General features: G+C 32.0%; 1 protein-coding gene across 2 annotated transcripts in view; it reads left to right on the forward strand.

Annotated features, from left to right (window-relative positions):
* The window catches only part of Mdga2 (MAM domain containing glycosylphosphatidylinositol anchor 2), an 815,899-nt gene that overhangs the window by 577,853 nt on the left and 216,320 nt on the right, over positions 1-21,726 (forward strand). For both annotated transcript variants that reach the window (XR_012446173.1, XM_074068038.1), the window contains exon 8: positions 18,397-18,690. Coding sequence is in view for 1 of the 2 variants with exons in the window: in XM_074068038.1 (XP_073924139.1) it covers positions 18,397-18,690 (294 nt within the window). In the remaining variant the exon portion in view is untranslated. The remainder of the gene's footprint in view (positions 1-18,396; positions 18,691-21,726) is intronic.

Raw genomic sequence — 21,726 nt, forward strand, 5'->3', positions numbered from 1 at the left:
GGTCCAAATTGTAAAATTATGCTGCTGGTATACCTGAGATTATTTTTGCAATTCCCCAAGTTTCATTACTATCATATAAATTTTTCTGCTCCTGTCCCTATGTATCTTTCATCTATGTTTCCCACTTTCTTTTTTATAGGTTCTCCTCTCTACCTATAATACTGAGCCTGTACTTAAGCATGTTCAGGCAGATTTCTTTACTGTGCTGTGTTATAAACTTAAGAGACTATTGTGCTCTATGACTTTTCCAGGGAGGCACTGTACTACAGAATACTGTTCTTATTGAATATGTACATTTCTTTGAATATATATCCACACTGTATTTTAGGAAATTTTGGGCTAAGCATGCTCACAGATCATGCTTCAAATTCCTTGAATTTGTGTTTTTAGTAAAGGAAAATATTAGTGTCTTACTACATTATAAAGGCATGATTATATAAATTCATATTTAGATAAATAATATTTATAAAGAAGAATTTTTTTATAGCTAACTTTGTTTATTTCAAAATGGATTTTGCTTCTTAAATGTGGTTTTATTAAAATTTTGAATGGTTTTTCTATCAAAATTTAAAATTCTATCAGGAATTATTAAATTGGATTTATTACCTCTGTTGGCTTACTTTAGTTCTGCATTGTTTAGTGTCTGATGTAGATTCTTCACTAGTCAGACATGTAAATGCAAAAATCTGGAGTGTCTAAGCGAACTGTATGGGATCTATATTTGAATAGATAATACAGTTTTCTTCACATTTGGTGTTTAAAATAATAAAAGAAAATGGCAAAATTGGCACATTTTTCTAAAGACTTTATTCTCACACTTACCTAAGTTGGAGAAAAATGTCAGTTTTCCATATTTTGTTTAAATTATTCTCACCAGTTAGCATTGATGGAGATTGCACTATTTGGGGCTATTGTCCTATTTTCCATTTTTTTGACAACAACTCAAATAACCAACAATGTTTTAATGTTTCAATGTAAAAATCACCTAAAAGAGGCTTATTAAATGTCATATTAAAATATGCTAAATCATTTAAGAGAGTAATTGCTAAAAAACACAAAAGGAAGGCATATTGTGGCAGAAGTTTCTGGAGTTTTCTTACTTAAGTGGGAAATCTAGCACAGGAAATTAAACCAGTGTGTACAGCTCGGGCCACTGGTACTTTTCCCTTCCATCACCTATATCTGACTTTCATTAAAGAACTCTTCACCCTAAGTAAACTTTCTGTAGTGGAAGAAGATTGAGGCTTCCAAATTCAAATTTGAAAAGGAAGGCTAAGTGAAAATGCAAGTAGGAACTTGCCCAATGTCTTGCAATGGTAAAGAACAAGCAAGTATATCAGTGTCACTCCCAACTGTGGAATTGATTCATGAACATAGTGCACATTAAATTTAAGAAGATTTACTCAACAACCACACTAGGAAGTGGGATACAGAAAGAAATGAAAATGTATAGGGTATATTTTATAATGCATAGATTCTAGTATGATAACACTTGAATGACATTAATAACAACCTTTCATTTGCTTTAGTGCACTATTAAAGTAATATGGAAGCACACAGGAAATTGTTACTCAATCTGGTCAGCAAGAGTTCTGAAGGGCAGGTGGCATCTGAACTGGATTAGGGATGAGGCACTAGGAGGAAACAAATCACATTAGATCTTAATTGCCCAATTAAGAACAAACAACAGACTTTCTCAGGAGAGTGATATGATCTGATTGGAGATTTGGGAGACTACTCATTAGGTGAACCTGCAGAGTTAAAAAGGAGACACAGTGATGTCAATTTCTTTTTAAAAAATTAAGATATTCCAAGAGCCTGTCAAATGGGGAAAGGAAAATCTTTCTCCTGTTTCCCAAACAGTACAGACTTCTTTGTGTTGTAAGGGAGTATTCAGTGAGTAACTTAGATATTTTGTGAGAAAGAAGGTAAAAATGATTAATTAAAATAGAAATGAAGCCAGTGGGGAGACGAAATATGTTACGAGAAGTGGTCAGATACGACAGGAAAAGACAGAAAGCTCAACTAATGGAAAACCCTTGTTACTCACTCATGAACTACATGTAAGAAGTCACTTAATCTCTTTGCATCTCAGATTTCTGTCGACCACAGTTTTGGAATCTTTTAAAGATGGAGTTTTAGGAAATAGAGTAGGTGCAAAGGAGCCCAAGAAAAAGTTAAAGATTGATTGCATGTATGGAGGTATGATTGCTCAGCTGGGGAGATTGATAGGAATCAATGAGGTGCTGAGGAACACCCACAACCTCTCTTACTAAAGGGCAGTTGAGTCAATGACCAATGCTCTCAAGTCAATTTAAGAAAGAGCATGATTGACATAAGGCAGTGTAATGCAGTACAGATCCTAGACTTGGGTCCAGGCTTAAATTTTCCACTTAGTAGCTTTATGGCTTTGGGTTGGCTAGGCTTCAAAACTTTTCATTTATAGAATAAAGGGATCAGAGGGTACCTGACTTCCAAATGGTGTTCTAATGGCAGCTAGGCATTGTTTGGAATATTCTCAAGAGCTACTGAACTGCAGAAAGAAGGAAAATGACCAACTGAGCATATAACTCCCTTTTCTTCTTCCAACTTTAATTAGAGAAAAATGTTTTTCTCTTTTATATATAGGACTTGTATGTAAGTTATATTTGGATACAATATTCTGACTTCTATTTCACACATACACGGGCATACACAGTAAAAAAAAATCTCATAGTTGAAAATCATAGTTGTAAATGAGTTCTTCATCTCTTCTAAAATGTTATGCTTCTATGATACTAAAATGTCATGCCTTGCTTGTTTAGAATGTGGTAATACCACATGTTGAGTAAGGGATTTTAGATTGTGAAAGAGGTCTGGAAGAACAAATTGATTTGGGATTAATTGTAGCTGAGGGGATGGTAAGACAGCCTTGTGTTTCTGGTGACCAATTAGAAAATCAGGTCCAATGAGCAGGAGAAAAGTATAACCTCACAAGTCACGGACCTCACAAGTAATTGCATTAACTAGAAACAGATGGACACATCCAAGAAGAGTATAAAAAGCAAAGATTTTTAAAAAGTCAAAGGAGATGATAGGAAAAACAGAAACCATTAAATGAAAAAAAAAAGATCAATGGAAATCAAGGGGAAAAAAAACTCCTCAATTTGTATGGAAAAGAAGACTATATAGTGGAAACCTATGTATTTACAATGTCTCCAGAACCTTCAACACCTCTTCTTCAGCACTAAGAGTTATGTGAATGATTATATTTGTTCCATATGTTAATATTGCTGCATATATTTGAAAATGGAGTGAGCTCTTATTTTTGGTTAAGAAATTTGGTTTTGAAGGAATGAGGAAGGGTGAAGAAGAGAGAAAATGAAGGTGGGGAATAGGAAACAGTGAAGAGGGGAAGGGATAGGAAAAGATGAAAGAATGGGGAAGGGACCATCAGAGTTTAAATATGATATTTTGGTATAAAGGACATCTATCCCCAGATTTTTAACATCTTCTTAAATAGGCTGTGGGTAGCATTATAGACACTCACAGGAAGTGATGATTGTATTAATTCTTTTTTCAATGACATTTAAAAGAATGAGAGGGAATATTTAATATATTTTTAGTTGCACATTGTTTTGAGAAGCATAAATTATTATGTTCACCACTTATTGTTTAGGATAATATGAATGCAAAGACTGGCACCATTAAATTAATTATTTTCTATAATAGTTTGATAAACAATCATATTTTAGATTACAGTTTGCTCACATAAAATTGAATCCATACAACCATGGCAATGACATTGGATTTATACTTTTCTTATAATTATCATCTTGAAATATCTTATTTTTTTTCAAATATAATAACAAAGGTTCTACAAGTTACAGTTTATCCCATACTTTATAAATCAATAAAAAGTAAGCAACTATGCCTGACTTATGATTCCTCAGCTCTTCATCCTTTTCTAATGAAAGCAATGGGTGCAGAGTGGCTATTTGAAATTTAAATTATTGAATATAGATTTCTATATTCTAATGAGGATTGAAAAATCATTTGTTAGTTTTATAATTTACCTACAAAATTACAAGTCACAATAATTTACTAGGGTTAAAAATACTTATGATAAATATGAATTAACTAATGAAAAATAAATGTCTCCAATGGATTTAGAGTAAAGAATGGAATATAAATTAGGCCATATTGTCTTAAAGCTGTGGAGCCAGAGCTAGCCCTTTTTTGGGGAGAGGAGAAGATAAAAGTTTGGGGAAATGGTATTATGCTCACAACTTAGGTAATTATGATAACATTTCACATTTTTATGTTTATAGGTTAGACAACAAATCTGACAGTTAATTTGGTAACAGACAAATAAATAGAAATAGCCATACTGACTGACCCCATAGACCAAAAATTTGAGCACCATTTTGCGGTGTGCGAAATCTATGCAAAACTCTAAGTCTTCTGGCATCAGACAGAACAGTTATAGTGATTTGGTTTGTACCTGTGATGCCTGTAGGTTTAATTTTACATTTGGAATTTTAAATCAAAGTTATTTAAGTACTCCAAAATAGAAACTTGAACTGTGATTAATGCAAAAAACCTTTTCCCCAAAATCTGCTTGCAAATAAATGCATTGTCAATGTTACAAGGCCTCATTAGATTTCACAATTTTTAAAATTATTCATCCTTCATAGTTAGGTATCAGGGAGACTTTAAAAAGATTAGGAAAATATAGAAAAATCATTAAATTATGGTATTGATAGTGTAATGATAGGATATTCATATATTCTGAACAAGCATTTTCAAATAAATGAAAATAAGATTATTAGGGCCAGTTCTCATATTCCTATTACATAAAACCTTTAAAAATCACTTCTAAATGTCTCAATTATTGGCATAATTTTAAAATACTTGAGGTCATTTATAAATTACCTAACACCTTTCATTTTTGAAAAAATGAGCTTAGGCACAATATCTTATATAATTTGTTCACATACTACAGCTATATCCTGACTTGGCTTTCAATCTCAGATTCCAAATGCAATATTAGAGCTTTCAGCATGCACTAAAATCATAGATTAAGTGGGTATGTCCCTTTACTATCTCTGGCAATTCTGATAGTCACATTCCTTTGATAAAGGCATTGTAGGAGAGGGTTACTGTGGATAGGTTTAAGATTTTCTAGAAGGGATTCAGGTAACATTCATACTCTGATCATAGGACAGAAGACAGCCAGAGCTGTAGTCCAAGATTGCCACCATGAAGAGTGTTAGGATGGTAAGTTCTGCTTTCCAGTGACATATCCTACTCACAAAATGGGGAGAGGCCTTATCTATTCAAATCAATGTTCATAGATTGAACAGTAATTAGTTCTCCATATCATTTTCAACATTGTGCTCGGTTAATACTCTGGTGTAGTTTAAGATATTGATACTCATTCTAGTCATCTGGAAATCAGTGGACAGATAGTTTGGGTTTTTTAATTGCTACCTAATTATAACTGTATAATATTTTCTTGAGTAGCATAATTTAAATGTTAGCAATATATCTGGAATATATCTTAAAACTTATAGCATATTAACGGAGATCATATTGTGTATGGTGAACCTATTTTTCAAACTTTTATCATAGTATGTCAAAATACAAAAAATACATTAATATAAATGGTTTAAATTGGTAACAAACATTTCTCCACCTAATTAGTAAATCCTGTGTTGGAGATTTTCAAACAAATTGCAGCCCATATCATGTAGAATGACTATTTACATACACACACAGAACAATTAAGATGTTTGGAGTGTTTATCATACTTTAGTGGCTGAGCTAAATCCTTAACAATTAGAAATCAGTCTTTCTTATTAATGCTTATGTCTTCTCTTCAACAAAATTAGAGATAAGGGCAGAGCGGGTTCTGCCTGGAAGCGAGGGGGGTGGGAGAGAGAGGGTGGGAGCCAGGGGCAGTGGGGAGAAATGACCCAAACAATGTATGCACATGTGAATAAATGAATAATAATAAAAAAAAGAAATCAGGACACCATTTGGAGGAGGCTCTGTGACTATATTCACATTCATTCGTATGAGAATCTTGAGCTTTATAAATCACAAATGACATTCCTAGGCCTCAAAGTTATTATGTAGTGACATAAAGTATTGAATTTAGGTCAATTCTGCCTGCAGAACCCAGGTTCTTCACACAAAACACCATATTTCCTGTGGATTGAGCTCAAGTGGTAAGATTTCAGGTTCCAGACGTATGCTGTGAGGAACCCATCTCAGAAACCTCAAATCACATTTTGTCTGCCTTCTGGTGTTTCTGGCTAAGGAATTTGAGCCTCTGAAGTCCTGTTGGGTAATAGTCATTCTACTAGGCACCTCAAATGCATGCTAAGCAAAGAAATCAGAATTTCACAAATTTTATAGATCTTCTGCAGTAATAATGACTAGGTTAAAATATGAGAAACAACAAGAATGTCATTGCACTTTTAAAAAGACTATGCACAGTGTGAAATATGTGGGTAATTTAAATATGTGAAGTAGAAATAATAAAATGATAAGCTATTCAAATGTCAGTGTCTAAAATGCCTTTAACATGAATTATATTCCAGTGTAAATGAAACATAATTAGCCCACTTTTAGAAGTCTATCTAAATCATACATGTAAACAAAATATATTTAGTTGACATTTAAACAGAAATATTCTTGTTTGAAAATAAAATGCATGTAAAACCATATTCACAAAATTGCACTAACCTCTATTCATGCTTGCTTGTTAGCTAAGAAATTATGTATCATTCCAGCCAATGAAATTATATGAGCCTTTATGTAGTTTTAAAATTAGGTCCATATTTTTATTGCAGTTTTCTATACTTTTCAGACTAGCAGAATGAATCATAAAATGCGATCATACATCCATAGAATATTTGTTAATAAGGATTTCATGTGGTATAAGAAAACTCTTCACCTATTTTTTTAATTGACCAGTTATCTACTAACGGATCTGTTAATTAAACCTCATTTGCTTTAACGAATATGTGGCTCTGATCTGATGATGGAACATTGTGTTCACTGGTCATTTCATTTTGCTCTTGATAAAACATGAAAGAGCCAGATTCATTTTATGTCAAATGTTTATTAAGATGGTGATAGTGTCTATTTCCAGAGGATAAGGCATATGCAGTGGTAGACAATGAGTGGTGTAATTAGGGAATTTGTAAACCACAGGCAGTGTCCAGAGTGATCATTTATAAAAGACCTAACAATGTCACATGGGTTCTATAAGGAGACAAATGGCCTTTTCATTGTGGAAATAAATTGATTTTTTTAGCCATTCTGCATTGAAGAGTTTACCACTGTGAACAACAGTTGCTCTAGAAACTAAAATAAATTACAGATTGCTTTAAAGCCTCTTTCTTTTTCTATGCTTTTATAAGATGCATTTGATATATAATTTATAGCTCATCTTCCTTTTAATTTAGAATTTCTTCATCCACAGGAAAGCAATAACATAATTAACATGATCAGATAGCTCCTTTTGCTTTCTGGTTCCTGGTTTTCATGGTAACACCCTGACCTTTGTGAAAATGTACAGTGCTGACATTTTGTCATCCTCATAAGGGAGGAATAGATTTATTTAGGGATATCCAGACCTCATTACCTCATAGAGATAGAATGAGAGCTGGACTATCTCTGTTATGTGCCATTTTATGACAATATCAAGACATAGAAATCAAACTATTATGGCGAATTGCAGACAAATGCAACCTTTCCTTGGATGTCCTTGAAGATGTCTATAACTATTCAGAATAAGTAGATTTATTCTTACACTTCACAAAATGCTGTTTTCTTCTAATATGTATGTATACCTCTTAGATACCTGATGATGGTAATGACATACGCACACATATATGTATATATAAACATATTTATATATTTTATTTATATGAAGATTTATTGGCTACATATGTACCTGTGGTGAACACTTGAGGCATCTTAAGTCTGAATGAGATGTAGTTCAGATGCCTCCAATATAGAGGTATATACATAGTGCATAAATTAATATGGTAGCCATGAGAATGATAAGAAAGCATGATAATAACTAATATTTAGTTTAGTTTACTATATCCCACACCTTGTACTTAAGATCATATGATTATGAAAAGAAAAGGTAAAGTAGTTCTATTATGTCCTCTACATAACATGATAACATTCATAAGACCACCAACCTAGTAGGTGATAGAAGTAGGATAAGAATCTTGGCATGTACCTGAAGCTTGCTCTTTACTAGTACTTTGCTTTTTACAGAACTCAACAAACTTTACAATGTAGTGGACGCTTTCCTATCTGTTGTGCCATTTTATCTAAATGCTCATTAACTTTTTATTTGTATCAACGTAATTTGCAGATGAGAAAAGCTGAGATTAAGATTTTCCTTTGCGAAGATTACACATGTAATATGTGAATTAAACAATGACTCCAAGTCAAATTTTTAATCTTGTACAATACAATTCTTTTGATTTCTCTATGTTTAACAAAAAGTGCCTTCTAATTGAGAAATATTAGGTTGGAACTGGAGGGCACGGCTCAAGTGGTAGAGTGCCTGCTTGGCAAGTGTAGAGCCCTGATATCAAACCCTAGTTCAGCCAAAAAAAGAAAAAGCAAAAGAAATAGGTATGAGGAATTACCAATGCTAACAAATTTCAGTGCTTATTAATTTTCATAATGCATAGTGGATTTTAAAATTTATTTTGGTGGTACTGTGTCTTGAACTTTGACCTCAGATTTGCTAGGCAGGCATTCTACCACTTGAGCCATGCCCCAGATCCTGTAATTTCTAAAGATGGTTAATGTACTAATTTATGTCTTTTAACCTCAGTCTTAAATATATATACCTAAGGGGCTCAAAAAAGTATGCTAGAATAAATAGATATTAATTTCATTACAAGGCACAAAATTTTATATATGGGGTCCTGTATGTGTTACTCCCAGAACACTTGCTATGAATTTAAGGGATGTTGCATGTAAACACACATACAAATGTATTTGTATAAATCATTTGTACATCTTTAAGAATAAGTGAGCAAGCATGCAGATATAATATGGAATATAAGAATTGTAGGAGTGTGGAATTCTGAGCTAGTTTTTTAGCTGTAAGACTTTCTCTTGCCTATTATTTTAGCTTATGTATTATTTGGAATGTGGTATTCAATTCTTTTAATTAAAATTAGTTGGTTATCCCAAACAGCTATAGTTTTCCAGATTCACTATGCACTAAAAAACAAAATAAGCATGAAAATAAACTCAAATAGAAGTAAGTTGAGGATTTGTCCCTAGTTCCCAGAAATGTTTGTATGTTTGATTACTTCTTTATCAAAGGATGTAGTCATAGCTTAATAATTATCTCAGCACCTTATTTGCTGTTGTGACTCTTATAATATGCTATTTCTTATTGCAGAAGAAAAGCAAGTGCTTCTGTTGTACAGTCTATATTCTTCCAATATTCTCAGTCTAGTTCATATTCTTTGCTAAAATTTTTACATAATTTGAGTTTAGTAAGGTGAAAAATCTTGATCCTCTTTATTTATTGTTTAAAGAAACACAATGTTTTACTTCTGGGGCTTCGTGTTCCTATATATCAGTGTATGAGAAACATATATAATAAGTCAAGGAAGGGAGGTTAGAAAAAGTAAAAAGGTATACTTTTAAATTTTCTTGTTAACCGAGATTTATTTCAATGATTCTGGTAAATATTTTATTATAAGCTTAAACGACATAACCAAATTATGTTAAAATCAAAATAACCACTCAAAATATTTGAAAACAAAAAAACAGTACCTCAATAAGTTTAACCTATGACCCATCTACTTATTTGTTCGTGAGGCAGCAATAATAGAACCTGTGTTTATTTGCAACTAGTGTTTTAGCTTGTGTTGCAGAGAAAATATGAATGCCATGCAGTGAATGATTTTCTGTTTTGTTCTTTCATCTTATACTTTGTGTTCTATCAAATCCCTCAGAGACTATTCTTGTGCCATAGCAACACCTGCTGGGAGAGGGAAGTTGGAACAGCCACAACTGTTGCTGCCAAACCTGTTTTCCTGATTGAATGGCACTGCATGTCCTCCATCCTCCAATATCAAAACCTTCAGAGTTGCTACCTCCAGGATCCTGCCTTCCCCATATGTTTCAGATAACTAACAATACCTCTATAATAAGATTTCCCAACTCTTTCAAAAATAAGCATTGTACGTGAGTGTATGGATGTACATTTCCCTTCCCCTTAGAATTTCCACGTGCAGATCCTGTGGTATTTTAACTCATGTATGTTCTAAATGTGGGCTTTCTCCCTGTTCTGTTGCTAGATTTGTAAAACGTTGTCGATTCTGTTTTGTTAGCCTCTCCTAATTTATTATGGGTGAAATAATTTAAAGTATGTGTCAGTACAAAATTGAAGGCATTTTTTATTTACAGAGTACAATAAGATGTATTTATGCTAATGCATATCATGGGCGGAAACAGTAAGCATGCCATCTGGTATGAAGACATTTATACACAGGGCTTGTTTTATACATGATTTACTCACAGGATTGTAAGTGGCACAAGTCTGAGATTATGGTCCACTTGGTCATTTTGTTCCAGAGCTGGTTAGTCTTTTTTGCTGCTAAATGAGGAAAGTCACAGAGAGGACAGAGTACTCAATGCTACTAAATGTTTCCATACTTGAGTATGTTATTCCTACCATTTGTATCATTACTTTAACCAAATCAAAATACAGCAAAAACGCTAACATAAAAATCTATTATTTTGTGGATGTTTAAAATCAAAGCAGAAAAGTTTCCTGCATGAAAAAAGTGATCTTGAAATTTATATGCTTTATAATTAAACCTTAGATAACCAAGAGGTAATTATTCATTAATATTTTTCTTACCTTCCTTGCTTAGTAACTTTGATTGATCACCCATCAATCATTCAAGAAGTTTTTAAACACTTCTAAAATAATTTAAAATGTCACATGTCTTGGGAGCTACTGAAGAACTAGGAAGCCCTACTGATGACACCAGCATGTTGTAGCTTGATGTGAAAGGAAGAACATGTTTGAATAAATGAACGTATTATAATTCGAAGACGTAGAAAATGAATAAAAGATTCAGAAATCAGTAAAGACTAAATAGAACAGAAAACGTATACTGGGCCTTGAAAAATGGAGAAGATTCATTGAATGGACATGGTAAGGCCAAACTCATTCTTGGATAGAAGAAAAGAAGGTGAAGATTTAAAAATGAACCAAGTTAAGCAGAGGAAAAGTCCTGCTGACCTAAATAGAGAAGTACCCCAGCTTATTAAGGTACCGCAGATAAGATAGGAAACAAACTTTGGGGTTTAGCCATTTTATCTTGAACAATGGGAGCTACTATAGATACATAAATGATAGACTAGCGTGATTTTTAAGAAAGGTTAGTTCAGTAATATTTTAAAAAAGTAATTTTTATGAGAAGAAACTTAGCCAAATAGATTTTAATAACTCATACCAGGGTAAAGATAACACAATTCCACAAAAATTCTACATACTATGTATCATGTAATTCACTCGATAATGTTCTTGTATTTTTATACATCGGGAATTATTTGCAGTAAGCTTCTGGTGGCAACCTTTATTTCTTTAGTGATACGTAAGTGTAAGTTTTCCTGCGTTTCATTAAACATTGGTGCTACCGGTCATGGTTGCTAAAAGGAAACAAATGTCAATAGATCTACTAATAAATGAGGAATCTTTAGCATACCTGAGTATCTTCACCATGAATATCTTTTAAGTGCACCTTATAATATGTTTTTGATTGACAAATATTAATCATAATGAAAATGAGTCAAGCTTATTAGTTTAAACCTTATTGTTAGTCTTTGACTTATAATTTTTTTAATTAAGGAAATTCTCAAATTTTCATTATACCATCATGTGAATTTTTTTTCAATGGCCACAAAGTGCATGTTCTTATAAATTTTGTATAATAAGGCAGTTTTCCCATTCATAGTGGTCTAAGAATCAGCTATGATTTGTGGTGATTGGAATATTTCCAATATTAGTGTATGGAGGTTTTAAAATAGAGATTATGGAAGAAATAGCAATCTTATCTCTTATATTGAATATACCTTATATGTGGAAGAAAATTCAGTGGAGTTACAAGAAACATGCTGACAATTACACTCAACTAGTGGCTTATCTTATTTACCTCATTACATCCATTAAGAGACAGCATTACTGTCTCATTAACTATTGTTACAGTTGCAGACTGTGTAGTTCTATGTAAAATGACTTAATGATTTATCAAAATCTGAGTGCAGCCATGCCTCAGGTTTATGGAACTAACCTGTATAATGTGCTAGCAAAGAAGAGATTGACAACTGCTGCCATGGACACAGAGAATCACTCAAATGTGGTAGAATGTCTTTCCTCTAAAACCGTGTGGTCTGAAATAAGGATGTTGTTTACCTTGGAGTGTCAATGAGTACAAGATGAAACTCACATGGTATCAGTAATTTTTTTTAACAAATCTCTTGTACTTGAAGCAAACACACACAGACATCTACTCAGTATATTTGGTTGATTTGGATTATTTCCATCTACATATTCACTATTTACTTTGGTCTTAACTTTGTGTATTTATTTATATCTGGTCAGAATCAGAATTCTTGAATTCTGGCCTCTTAACAGTGATTTAAATTAATAGATAATTTCTTTGAAATAATATTTATTTATTTATATTTTAGTATCAATTATGCCCTGTACTCTAGAACATATATGTCGGTTACAAGCTATTTCTCCAAGAACTCAAGTATAATTGAACTAGTGTTATACTGTTATTGAAAATAAGACTCTGCTTGTCCTATTGAAGAAAATTCTCATTACTTTATTATGATTTTCTAAAATGCAGTATAAATTTCATTTTAATATCTACTACTACAGTACACTATAAGTATATATACATTTTAAAATAGAAGTACATATGTATACACTGATATCTTTTTTCTGGTAGAATATTTTCTTACATAGTTCAAATGAACTAACTTTTGTTTACATTCTTTTGAGTAAGGAAAGCGAGAAAGTCATTTTCCAAGTAAAGATTTAATTTCCTCAGTTTCCTTATCAAGGAAGAAATGAAAATATTTTCCTTTTAAAACTTGTTTTATTTCACAATCTGTGATACACTGGAAGAGTTGACAGAAAACCAATTTATTCAAATTGTCTATTTTTATGTTTAGAATGAGAAACTTGGGTCTCATATCATGCATTTCAAGTTTCTTGGATTGTTGTGTCTCCTGTAGTAGCATTAATAGCATTTCAGACTAGAAAAGTCAAAGTGAGGGCTATGTATAGATTGTATGGCAGAAATTGCATCTGTATTTTCATTTCTAGCAAGTACATTATGAATAAATGTGGATCTCACAAGGTGCAGACCTTTCAATTTTTTGTGCTTTATTTGAAATGTTTTCATTGTGAGACAACATTAAAAATAAATACCTATAAACCATCGTGATAAAATTAAATAATATCTTCCCATTGCCTTTTCCCTATGGCTTTGATTTCTTAAAATTCAATTAGACTTATCTGTTAAAATCTTTAAACGCAAAAGACAAAAATAACTTTATAAGAGTCCTCTTTTGAATGTCTTACCTTTTTCACATATACTGCAAATCTCAAATTCTTCATTATGAACTTGCCTGAACTTTATGTATTTTTCATAAGATTGTACTATGAGTCAGTAGTTGTAGAATCACTGTATTCTTTATTATTTAACACTTTGTTACAAAATATGCATGATTCTTATCTACTATGCTTATTTCTATTATGTAATACATTTGTAGCTTTGTAAATTTCTGGCTTCTCCCTTATCTACCTTTCTCAGTTATTTCACAGCTTCCTGATCTGTGCCAAGCAGTAACGCAAGGTACCAGGCTTTATCAATCGAGTAAAAGATTCTTTGCCCTCAAGGGGCTGCCTGGTCAGGAAAGTAGATATTGCAGGAAATACACAGCAGAACCACAAGTACATGTTAAGTGTATTTACAACATGTGCAATGTGTAGTCAGATTGAAGAACCAGGTCAGCCTCAGGGAGGGCAAAAGTTTTACAGAGAAGTGATACTTGAACTAACTTTCAGCACATAGGTTGAAAAGAGGATGCTAGAAGGACATAAAGGCCCTGTACTCTGAACATGCTTGTTAAAGAATACTGGAGATAACAAATCAGTAACATTTGAAATAAACAAGTGTTAATATCTTGTCCAGAACACCATTTCCACAGTAGTACTTCTGTATCATTAAAAAGTAAAGTTTTCATTGAATGAGAATATAGATTAAATAGTATATTAAGTTTCTCTGGGTTTCTTGGGATTTATTAATTGTTAATATGTTTTGTACATATTGTACAAATTGAAAAATGAAGGAACTATATGAAGAAAGTCAAATTTACTATAATGCCGCATTTAAAGAAAACCACTGTTAATGGCTTGGTGTAGTTTTTTTTTTCTGGACATTCTTTTCCTCAAGCATTTTTCCCTGTATCTGTCTCCTTTTCCTCTCTGAATCAGTACCCAACTACCACACTATCTTAATACATTAAGGGTAAAGTTTTCTTGCAGAGTTCCTATTATATGTAAGAACTGTTCTACATGCCTACAATATAGAAATGAAGCATATATTCATATATTGTCCCATTCAAGAACAGCCCTGATATATGTTTTCCTTTAAAAAAATTTTACTGTCATTTTAGTATCCAGAATATGAAATCATGACACACATACTCTATAGTGAAGCAAACTAATAGGTATCGTCTCACATTGTTACTTTGTGTGTGTATATATGTGTGCAGAGAGAGAGAGAGAGAGAGAGAGAGAGAGAGAGAGGGAGAGAGGCAGCTAAAATCTATATAATATATAAGAATAGGATGTTACATCACAGTAACATGTTTTATTAAATAATAGTGGTACTGTAGAATTTTCATACTACTTGCTTCTCACTGAAAATCAATATCTTTATCAATAAATTAGATGTTATATCATCATTTTGATCTTTCATATTCTTCTATGTGACTGTACCATGGTTTGTTTAACAAATCCATTTGGCTATTTCCATTTTTAAAATTAAAGCAGCATTTTGATGAACCTCTCATTGAGTTTTGTAGTCTTCATAGTGAGGTGAACAAAAATGTGTTTGTGGTAATAAAACTTAGGAAGCAGGTGATTGGGAAGAGGAAAACTGATGACATAGACTACTGTAAGGACCCTGTTATAAGAAAGGAAAACATTGACTTCTACTGAGAAATCTGCCTGTGGTCATATAAACAAACAGGCAGGTGTGAAAGACATTTTTGATAAAGAACAATAAGGATCAATGGCAGCTTAAAAGTGGTGGACAAGAGGAAATGGTGAAACAAACAAAACTCAATGGTATTTGATTAGCAGATGAGATGTGTTATAAGTATAAACTAATCAAGAGACAAATTGTGCTTAGGTTTTGAAGTTTGAAAGATTTTTCAATATAAAATAGATTGCAATCATAGGCTGGAATAAAGTTAGAATATATATTATCAATGTATAAAACAGAGAGAAATCCATGAGATCTCCCAATGGAAAAATGTACAGCAATAATTAAAAGAGCTTAATTTAGAACTTTAGGAGGCAGAAATTTTAGTGTGGATAGAAAGAGAAGCTATAGGAGCTGTGAGAATTTATAAGGTCTTTTGGCCAAAAGAGTTATAGAGAAAAACTTAACTATGATTTCAAGATTCAAAGTCTTAGAAAAGAAAAGGATATTAAACCATCTCTTGGTAATGTTTTGCTATTTAGCAAATCCCAGGTTAATTAATCCAAAAATGTATTTTCAAGTTGCCAGACTGAGGTTTACATTTCTATAATTTTAATTAATTATACAGGGAAAAGTTTATCTAAATATATAAATAACAAATTTACAAAAGAATTTTTGAACTATTATGAATGATAAACTTTTTACAAATTTTAACTGTTCAAGGGTGTGTTTTAATTAGAATGGCCTAATATTAGATCTCCAAATATTCATCATTTTTTCAGAACATACTTTCATTTGACACACTTCTCTCATTAACATTTTACTATTTGTTTCTGTAAACAGAGCCTAAAAATTTGGGGGCCAAAACATAAAATTTAAATTCTTAGTTTCAAAGATGGAGAAATTAATAATCAGGGTGGTTACACGTGGGGAAGGTCATACGACTTGTTCCTGGAAATGATGTGTATTGAATATTTCAAGTAATGACACTTGATTAAATAACCTTTTGATTTATAATTTCATTTAATGCACAGAGATTTATAAAAATTTGGGTATTTCATTTGGTATAGCTTATAGACAGGTTTTCTAATAGAAATAGACTTATGTAATATATAATAAAAGATCATTTTACAAATCATACACCATAGATTTTCTCCTTTTTCTGTCTTGACTTCTATAGTGTCCATGAACTAATGGCTAAGAAATGGTGAAGGATTTTGTCAAATATTCCCACTGGAGTAAGTGGGCATGAGCAAAAGCAAAGAAGCCCAGTGCTAAATCAAAGTTGTCAATTCTAGTCCCCATGGACTCCTGGAGCCTGATTCAGGGATCATGTCTCTACATTGACTGTCCGCTCACTAAATTGTTCTTGGTTTCTGTCATCTCTTATTCTCCATCTTTAAATTTTAATATTAAAAATCTTTCCTTAGTATTATCAAGATAATTAAATGAAAATACAAACTTGCAAACTGTACCTGCACATAGTAAGAATGTAATTGATATTAAATGCTGAGATTCTTGCTATTATTCTGTACCCTTTCTTTGAAGGGTGAGTAAATATTGCACCTCTATTCTAGTTATATTATTACATGATGCTGCTTAGACTTGCATCATTTCTTCATGGTTTACTTAAAATGAAAACAAATTATTTAACTAAATTGCTAAATTTCATGTCAATAAGAACAAGTTAAACAAATTGTTTGGATTTTTTAATGTAACTTTTTAAACATTTTATTAATATCAGTTCCTACAAGGTATATATCTAGTTTCATATTTTCTAAATTCTAAGACGCTTTTTGAGTTATGTAACTAGTTTTTATTAACTTGAAGTAAATGAAGGAATTAAATGGAAAATGTAGACCTGAAGATACTTAAATAGCAAGATAAGTCTATAAACACTTTGGACATGAATTTAGTTTTCTCTAGATGTAATAAGTGAAACAACATTTCAAAATCAGTTGAAAAATAATTTTTAGAGTGTGTTTGTGTTTGTATCTTGGAGCTGAAGCATCATAACATGAATTGAGAGAATAAAAATTTCATTTTAATCCATATGCTATCTTGTCTTCAAAAGGAGCATATGACTTTGATCAGAAGGGTAAAATTACTCATATGTTTCTGGCTGTTCTTATTTCTAGCATTCCATTTAGCTCATGCTTTTTTGGTAGATCCTACATTTCATAAATCCATATGAATTCAGGTAAAGTTGCATAAGAAATAAAAATATTCTATTGGAACTTGTGATAAGAAAAAATCTTTGTGTAACATATCCCTCAAAACAACTGCTAATGTTCACACTTTTCACTAAACTCTAATATGAATATATTTTAGCACATTAAAGTAAGTTCCAGTAAAATCACTCTAATTTTCCCCTAAAAGTGCTTAGTACAGTTAGAAATTAGCTTTACTTGAGAAAAATTATGATTCTTATATGCATTAAATTATATTTAACATTTTATTCAAAATTAATTCTATAGAAATAGTGACAACATTGTGGAAAACTATTCACATGACTTCACAATATTTTGAAGTGAAGTCACATAAAATTCAAAGTTGAGAAAGTTAAAAAATGCAAAACAGGAGAGTATAATGGATTGCCAGAGTATGACATTAATTAATTGTTCCATTGCATTCCTACTAAGGAGAAATCAGACCCTAGATCTTAGCAATTTGGCAACAATCTTTAAATCACAGTTAAAACTTTTGATTTTATATTCCACATTTCCCATTGACCCTTTCCTGTTGTGTGGCTAAAACAACACATCTAACTCTTACCTCAGTCAACAAGTGTTCTGTGATAGACAGATGCTACAGACCCAGTTACTGGCTGATAATGACAAGTCATTGAATAGATTTTTCTTACAATGAGCATTTGCTTTCCAATTTAGTGTTTTTCTTATTGTAGGAATGTGTATAGGCTTAATTTGGGAATGTTCAGTGGAAATAATGAGTTAAGTGAAACTATGTTCCACTTATTCTCATGGCTCTATATTTTTTTGTCATCTGCATTGTCACAATTCTTCAACCAGCAGAAATTGTTTCCTTATGATTTTCTGTGCCTGAATGTGTCTTACCAGCTTATACTAACCTTGAAAAATTTTCTTTTTCCCATTTCAAGTTCCACCCAATCTGACTGTTCCACAGGAAAAATCACCTTTGGTCACCAGAGAAGGAGACACAATAGAACTACAGTGTCAAGTGACTGGAAAACCTAAACCAATCATCCTTTGGTCTAGAGCAGATAAAGAAGTTGCTATGCCTGATGGGTCAATGCAAATGGAGAGTTATGATGGAACACTGAGGATTGTGAATGTGTCTAGGGAAATGTCAGGAATGTACAGATGCCAGACCAGCCAGTACAACGGATTTAATGTGAAACCAAGAGAAGCCTTGGTGCAGCTGATCGTTCAGTGTGAGTAAATTCCTTTTCTATGTGTTTCAGTCTGGTAACAAAGAAAGGATTCCATTATTCTATGAGTAAAATGAAGTGACTTTTGAAATTGAATTAGGATTAAATACTTCTGCATCATTGCTATCTAATTTAACTTACAGTTTTCCATAAATCTGGTTATTATTTAGTTATTGGAAAAGAGTTGTGTTTGTGTGCATGTAAAGAATATAATGGTGTTTGTTATGTGGCTGGTTAATACCGAAGAATCAACAAACCTAATGGTTAAAAGCTGACCGTGTGGTGACTGGAAGAGACTGTTAATTCAGGTTATAATGTACTTTTGCTTTCACAGTTCATTTTCTACTTCAGGCAATTGCATAACCTGTGCCCAAATTATCCACCTATTTTAAGGAATTCCTGTGATTTAAATTGTGGAGACCTAATCACTGAAATGCTATGTTTGCATATCTGAAGTTGTAACAGTGGATTATACAATTATCTAGTAATAGAGGGATAATTCAGGCAGGCTTAGATACCGAATTTCTGGCTGACTTTTCTTAGTAAGTAAGTTTGTGAGAGTTGAACAAGGTAATTCTTTGTTTAATTCTTAAACTTTTTAAATTGAAATCATGTTTGTAGTTTGACAAAAATTGCAGATATTGTGGATTTATATTTACTTCTATAAGTAAAGTATGAATGTAGATTCATACTTTAAGTGCTGAGAAAACTGTAGTAATGTTACTGGTCGCAATATTAAAATCCTGACAAGATTTTAAAAATTCAATCTTTCAATAGTGAAATATGAACATACTGGTATGGCTTCTTTTATTGTGACTGGGATGTAATTGATAAAAAAGACACCAATAGACACAAGTGAAGTCAAATTTCATTTGATGTAGGTAAAAAAGATGCAATTTACCTGCATTTGAAGGTGATTTCATAGAGTAGGGGTGCAACCCAGCAGACCTCTTCTCAGAGTCAAGTTTCCTGCACTGACCACCAGGTTAGCCTGATGCCAGCAGCTTGTCTAATTCTAGGTAATGATGTCTCTATGTATCTCAAGAAACTCCTTTTCTTGTATTTCCACCTCTTTTGAAGAATCTGATTATGTGTCTGAGTTTGCTAGCTAGAAATACCTGGCAAATACTCTGAATATTGCTAAGTGAATCAGGGGCTGATGCTCCAGGAATATTACTCTCTGACAGTAGGTCCAACCTACATATCTACCCTAAGGCTTATTCCTGAAAAGCTAATAATGCAAGAATTCTGATAAAAGTTTTAAATTATAAATATCATAACTTTTACAGTGATTTTTAAGCATGAAAATGACATGCTTTTGCTTAATTTGGACATATATGGTACCTGTAAGGAACACTGATATGAAATATGGAATATGTTATTTCATATATAAATGCACATGGATATGCATACGTGCATACATGTGTGGTTTGCATCATTCTCAACAATTCTACCATTGTAGCTAACAAACAAAACTATTCTTTATATATTTTTGTTCCTAGAATGATATATTTTACATTGTAGCTATTAATGAAATTTGTTGAGTAAATGTAAGTTATAATAACAATCAAAATGACATATATTAATAAATATATATATATATATATATCTTCACATGTTTCCTGCTTTTGACATGCCTGTTTAAATTTAAGTTTCAGGAGTATCTAAAGACTTATTGCACACAGTTTGACCTGAATGTGTCCAAGTACATTAAGGAAGAACACATAAAATTGTTGTAACTCTTTTTTTTAACAATTTTTATCAGCATGTATTAGTTGATCAGGGTGGTTTCACTGTGGCATTTACATATATGCTTACAATGTTCTTAGTTAGATTTACCCCTTTCATCTTTATCCTTCATCCGCCTCCTCTCCTTCTTAGAGCAATTTCAATAAGGTTTCATTGTTCTATTTTCATACATATATACAAAACAAATCCAACATATTCACCCTCCTTGTCCCTCTTCATCAGCCCTCTATCCTCCCCTTGGACAAAACCTGTTTTATCTTTCTGCCCTTCATTTTTTTAAAGATATACTCATTGTTTAAGGGGGTTTTGTCTTGGTATTTCATCTATGTATATGGACTTGATCTCTGAACATTAAGATTTTCTATCAGAAAATTTACATTGGCAAATTCTGGAACTGTCTATTTTACACACAAGCATACACATTTATAATTTTATTTGCATTGACATATTAAAATAAAACAGTCAATCATAATAAATAATAAAAAAACTAGCATTTTCAGGAAGAATTTCTTCCTTCTTTAGTTTTCATTTTGTCTATCTGAACAATTGCCAATCTGAAGTATTAAAAGAGCTCAGAATAACTGTATGCATGATTTTGATGAATGTAGGTTATACATGCCTAAATATACATTAGAATATAGAATACTGATCATTTTAATGTTGGTAAAATAAAAATTCCATTAGACTTTCAAGTATGTATATTAAATGAAGAGATGAGGATGTGCTTATTGTTTTCATAAAAACAAGTTATTTTGTCATATTTGTATTATGTAATTATATAAACTTATACCATTATACTATAATTTTAATTTGATGCATCATGACATCATATTTTTAATATGAGAGGTCCTTTAAATGAATTCATCTGAAGGTACTGCTTAAATTTGTTCATAAAGTGAGTGCACTTTGAAGTACATTTTCTTGAAAGTCACTTGGAGAAAGTACATACTGCAATGAATGTCACTTTTGCTGTTAAGGCTCCATCATGCATATGCACAATTGATGCACCTATAGTGTATAATAAGATATTTCTGTTAAGAGGTATAAAACATACTAAAACTAAAGATTGACAATAGTATAAAATTTTATTAAACAAATACCTTTTACCTATCTACAAATGAGATTTCATGTACTCCTTATAACACTTTTACAACTGTTCTTCCAAAAAAGAAAAACTATGAAAGAAAATAAGCAGGTCTGTTGAAAAACTCTTGTTCCTCACTTGTCTTGGTTTCTAAAGTAAGACCAAATTAGAACAGAAATCCACAAATCAGGGCTTTACTCCTTAGA

The sequence above is a fragment of the Castor canadensis genome, chromosome 3, assembly GCF_047511655.1.
Source record: "Castor canadensis chromosome 3, mCasCan1.hap1v2, whole genome shotgun sequence".
Taxonomy (NCBI): Eukaryota; Metazoa; Chordata; class Mammalia; order Rodentia; family Castoridae; genus Castor; species Castor canadensis.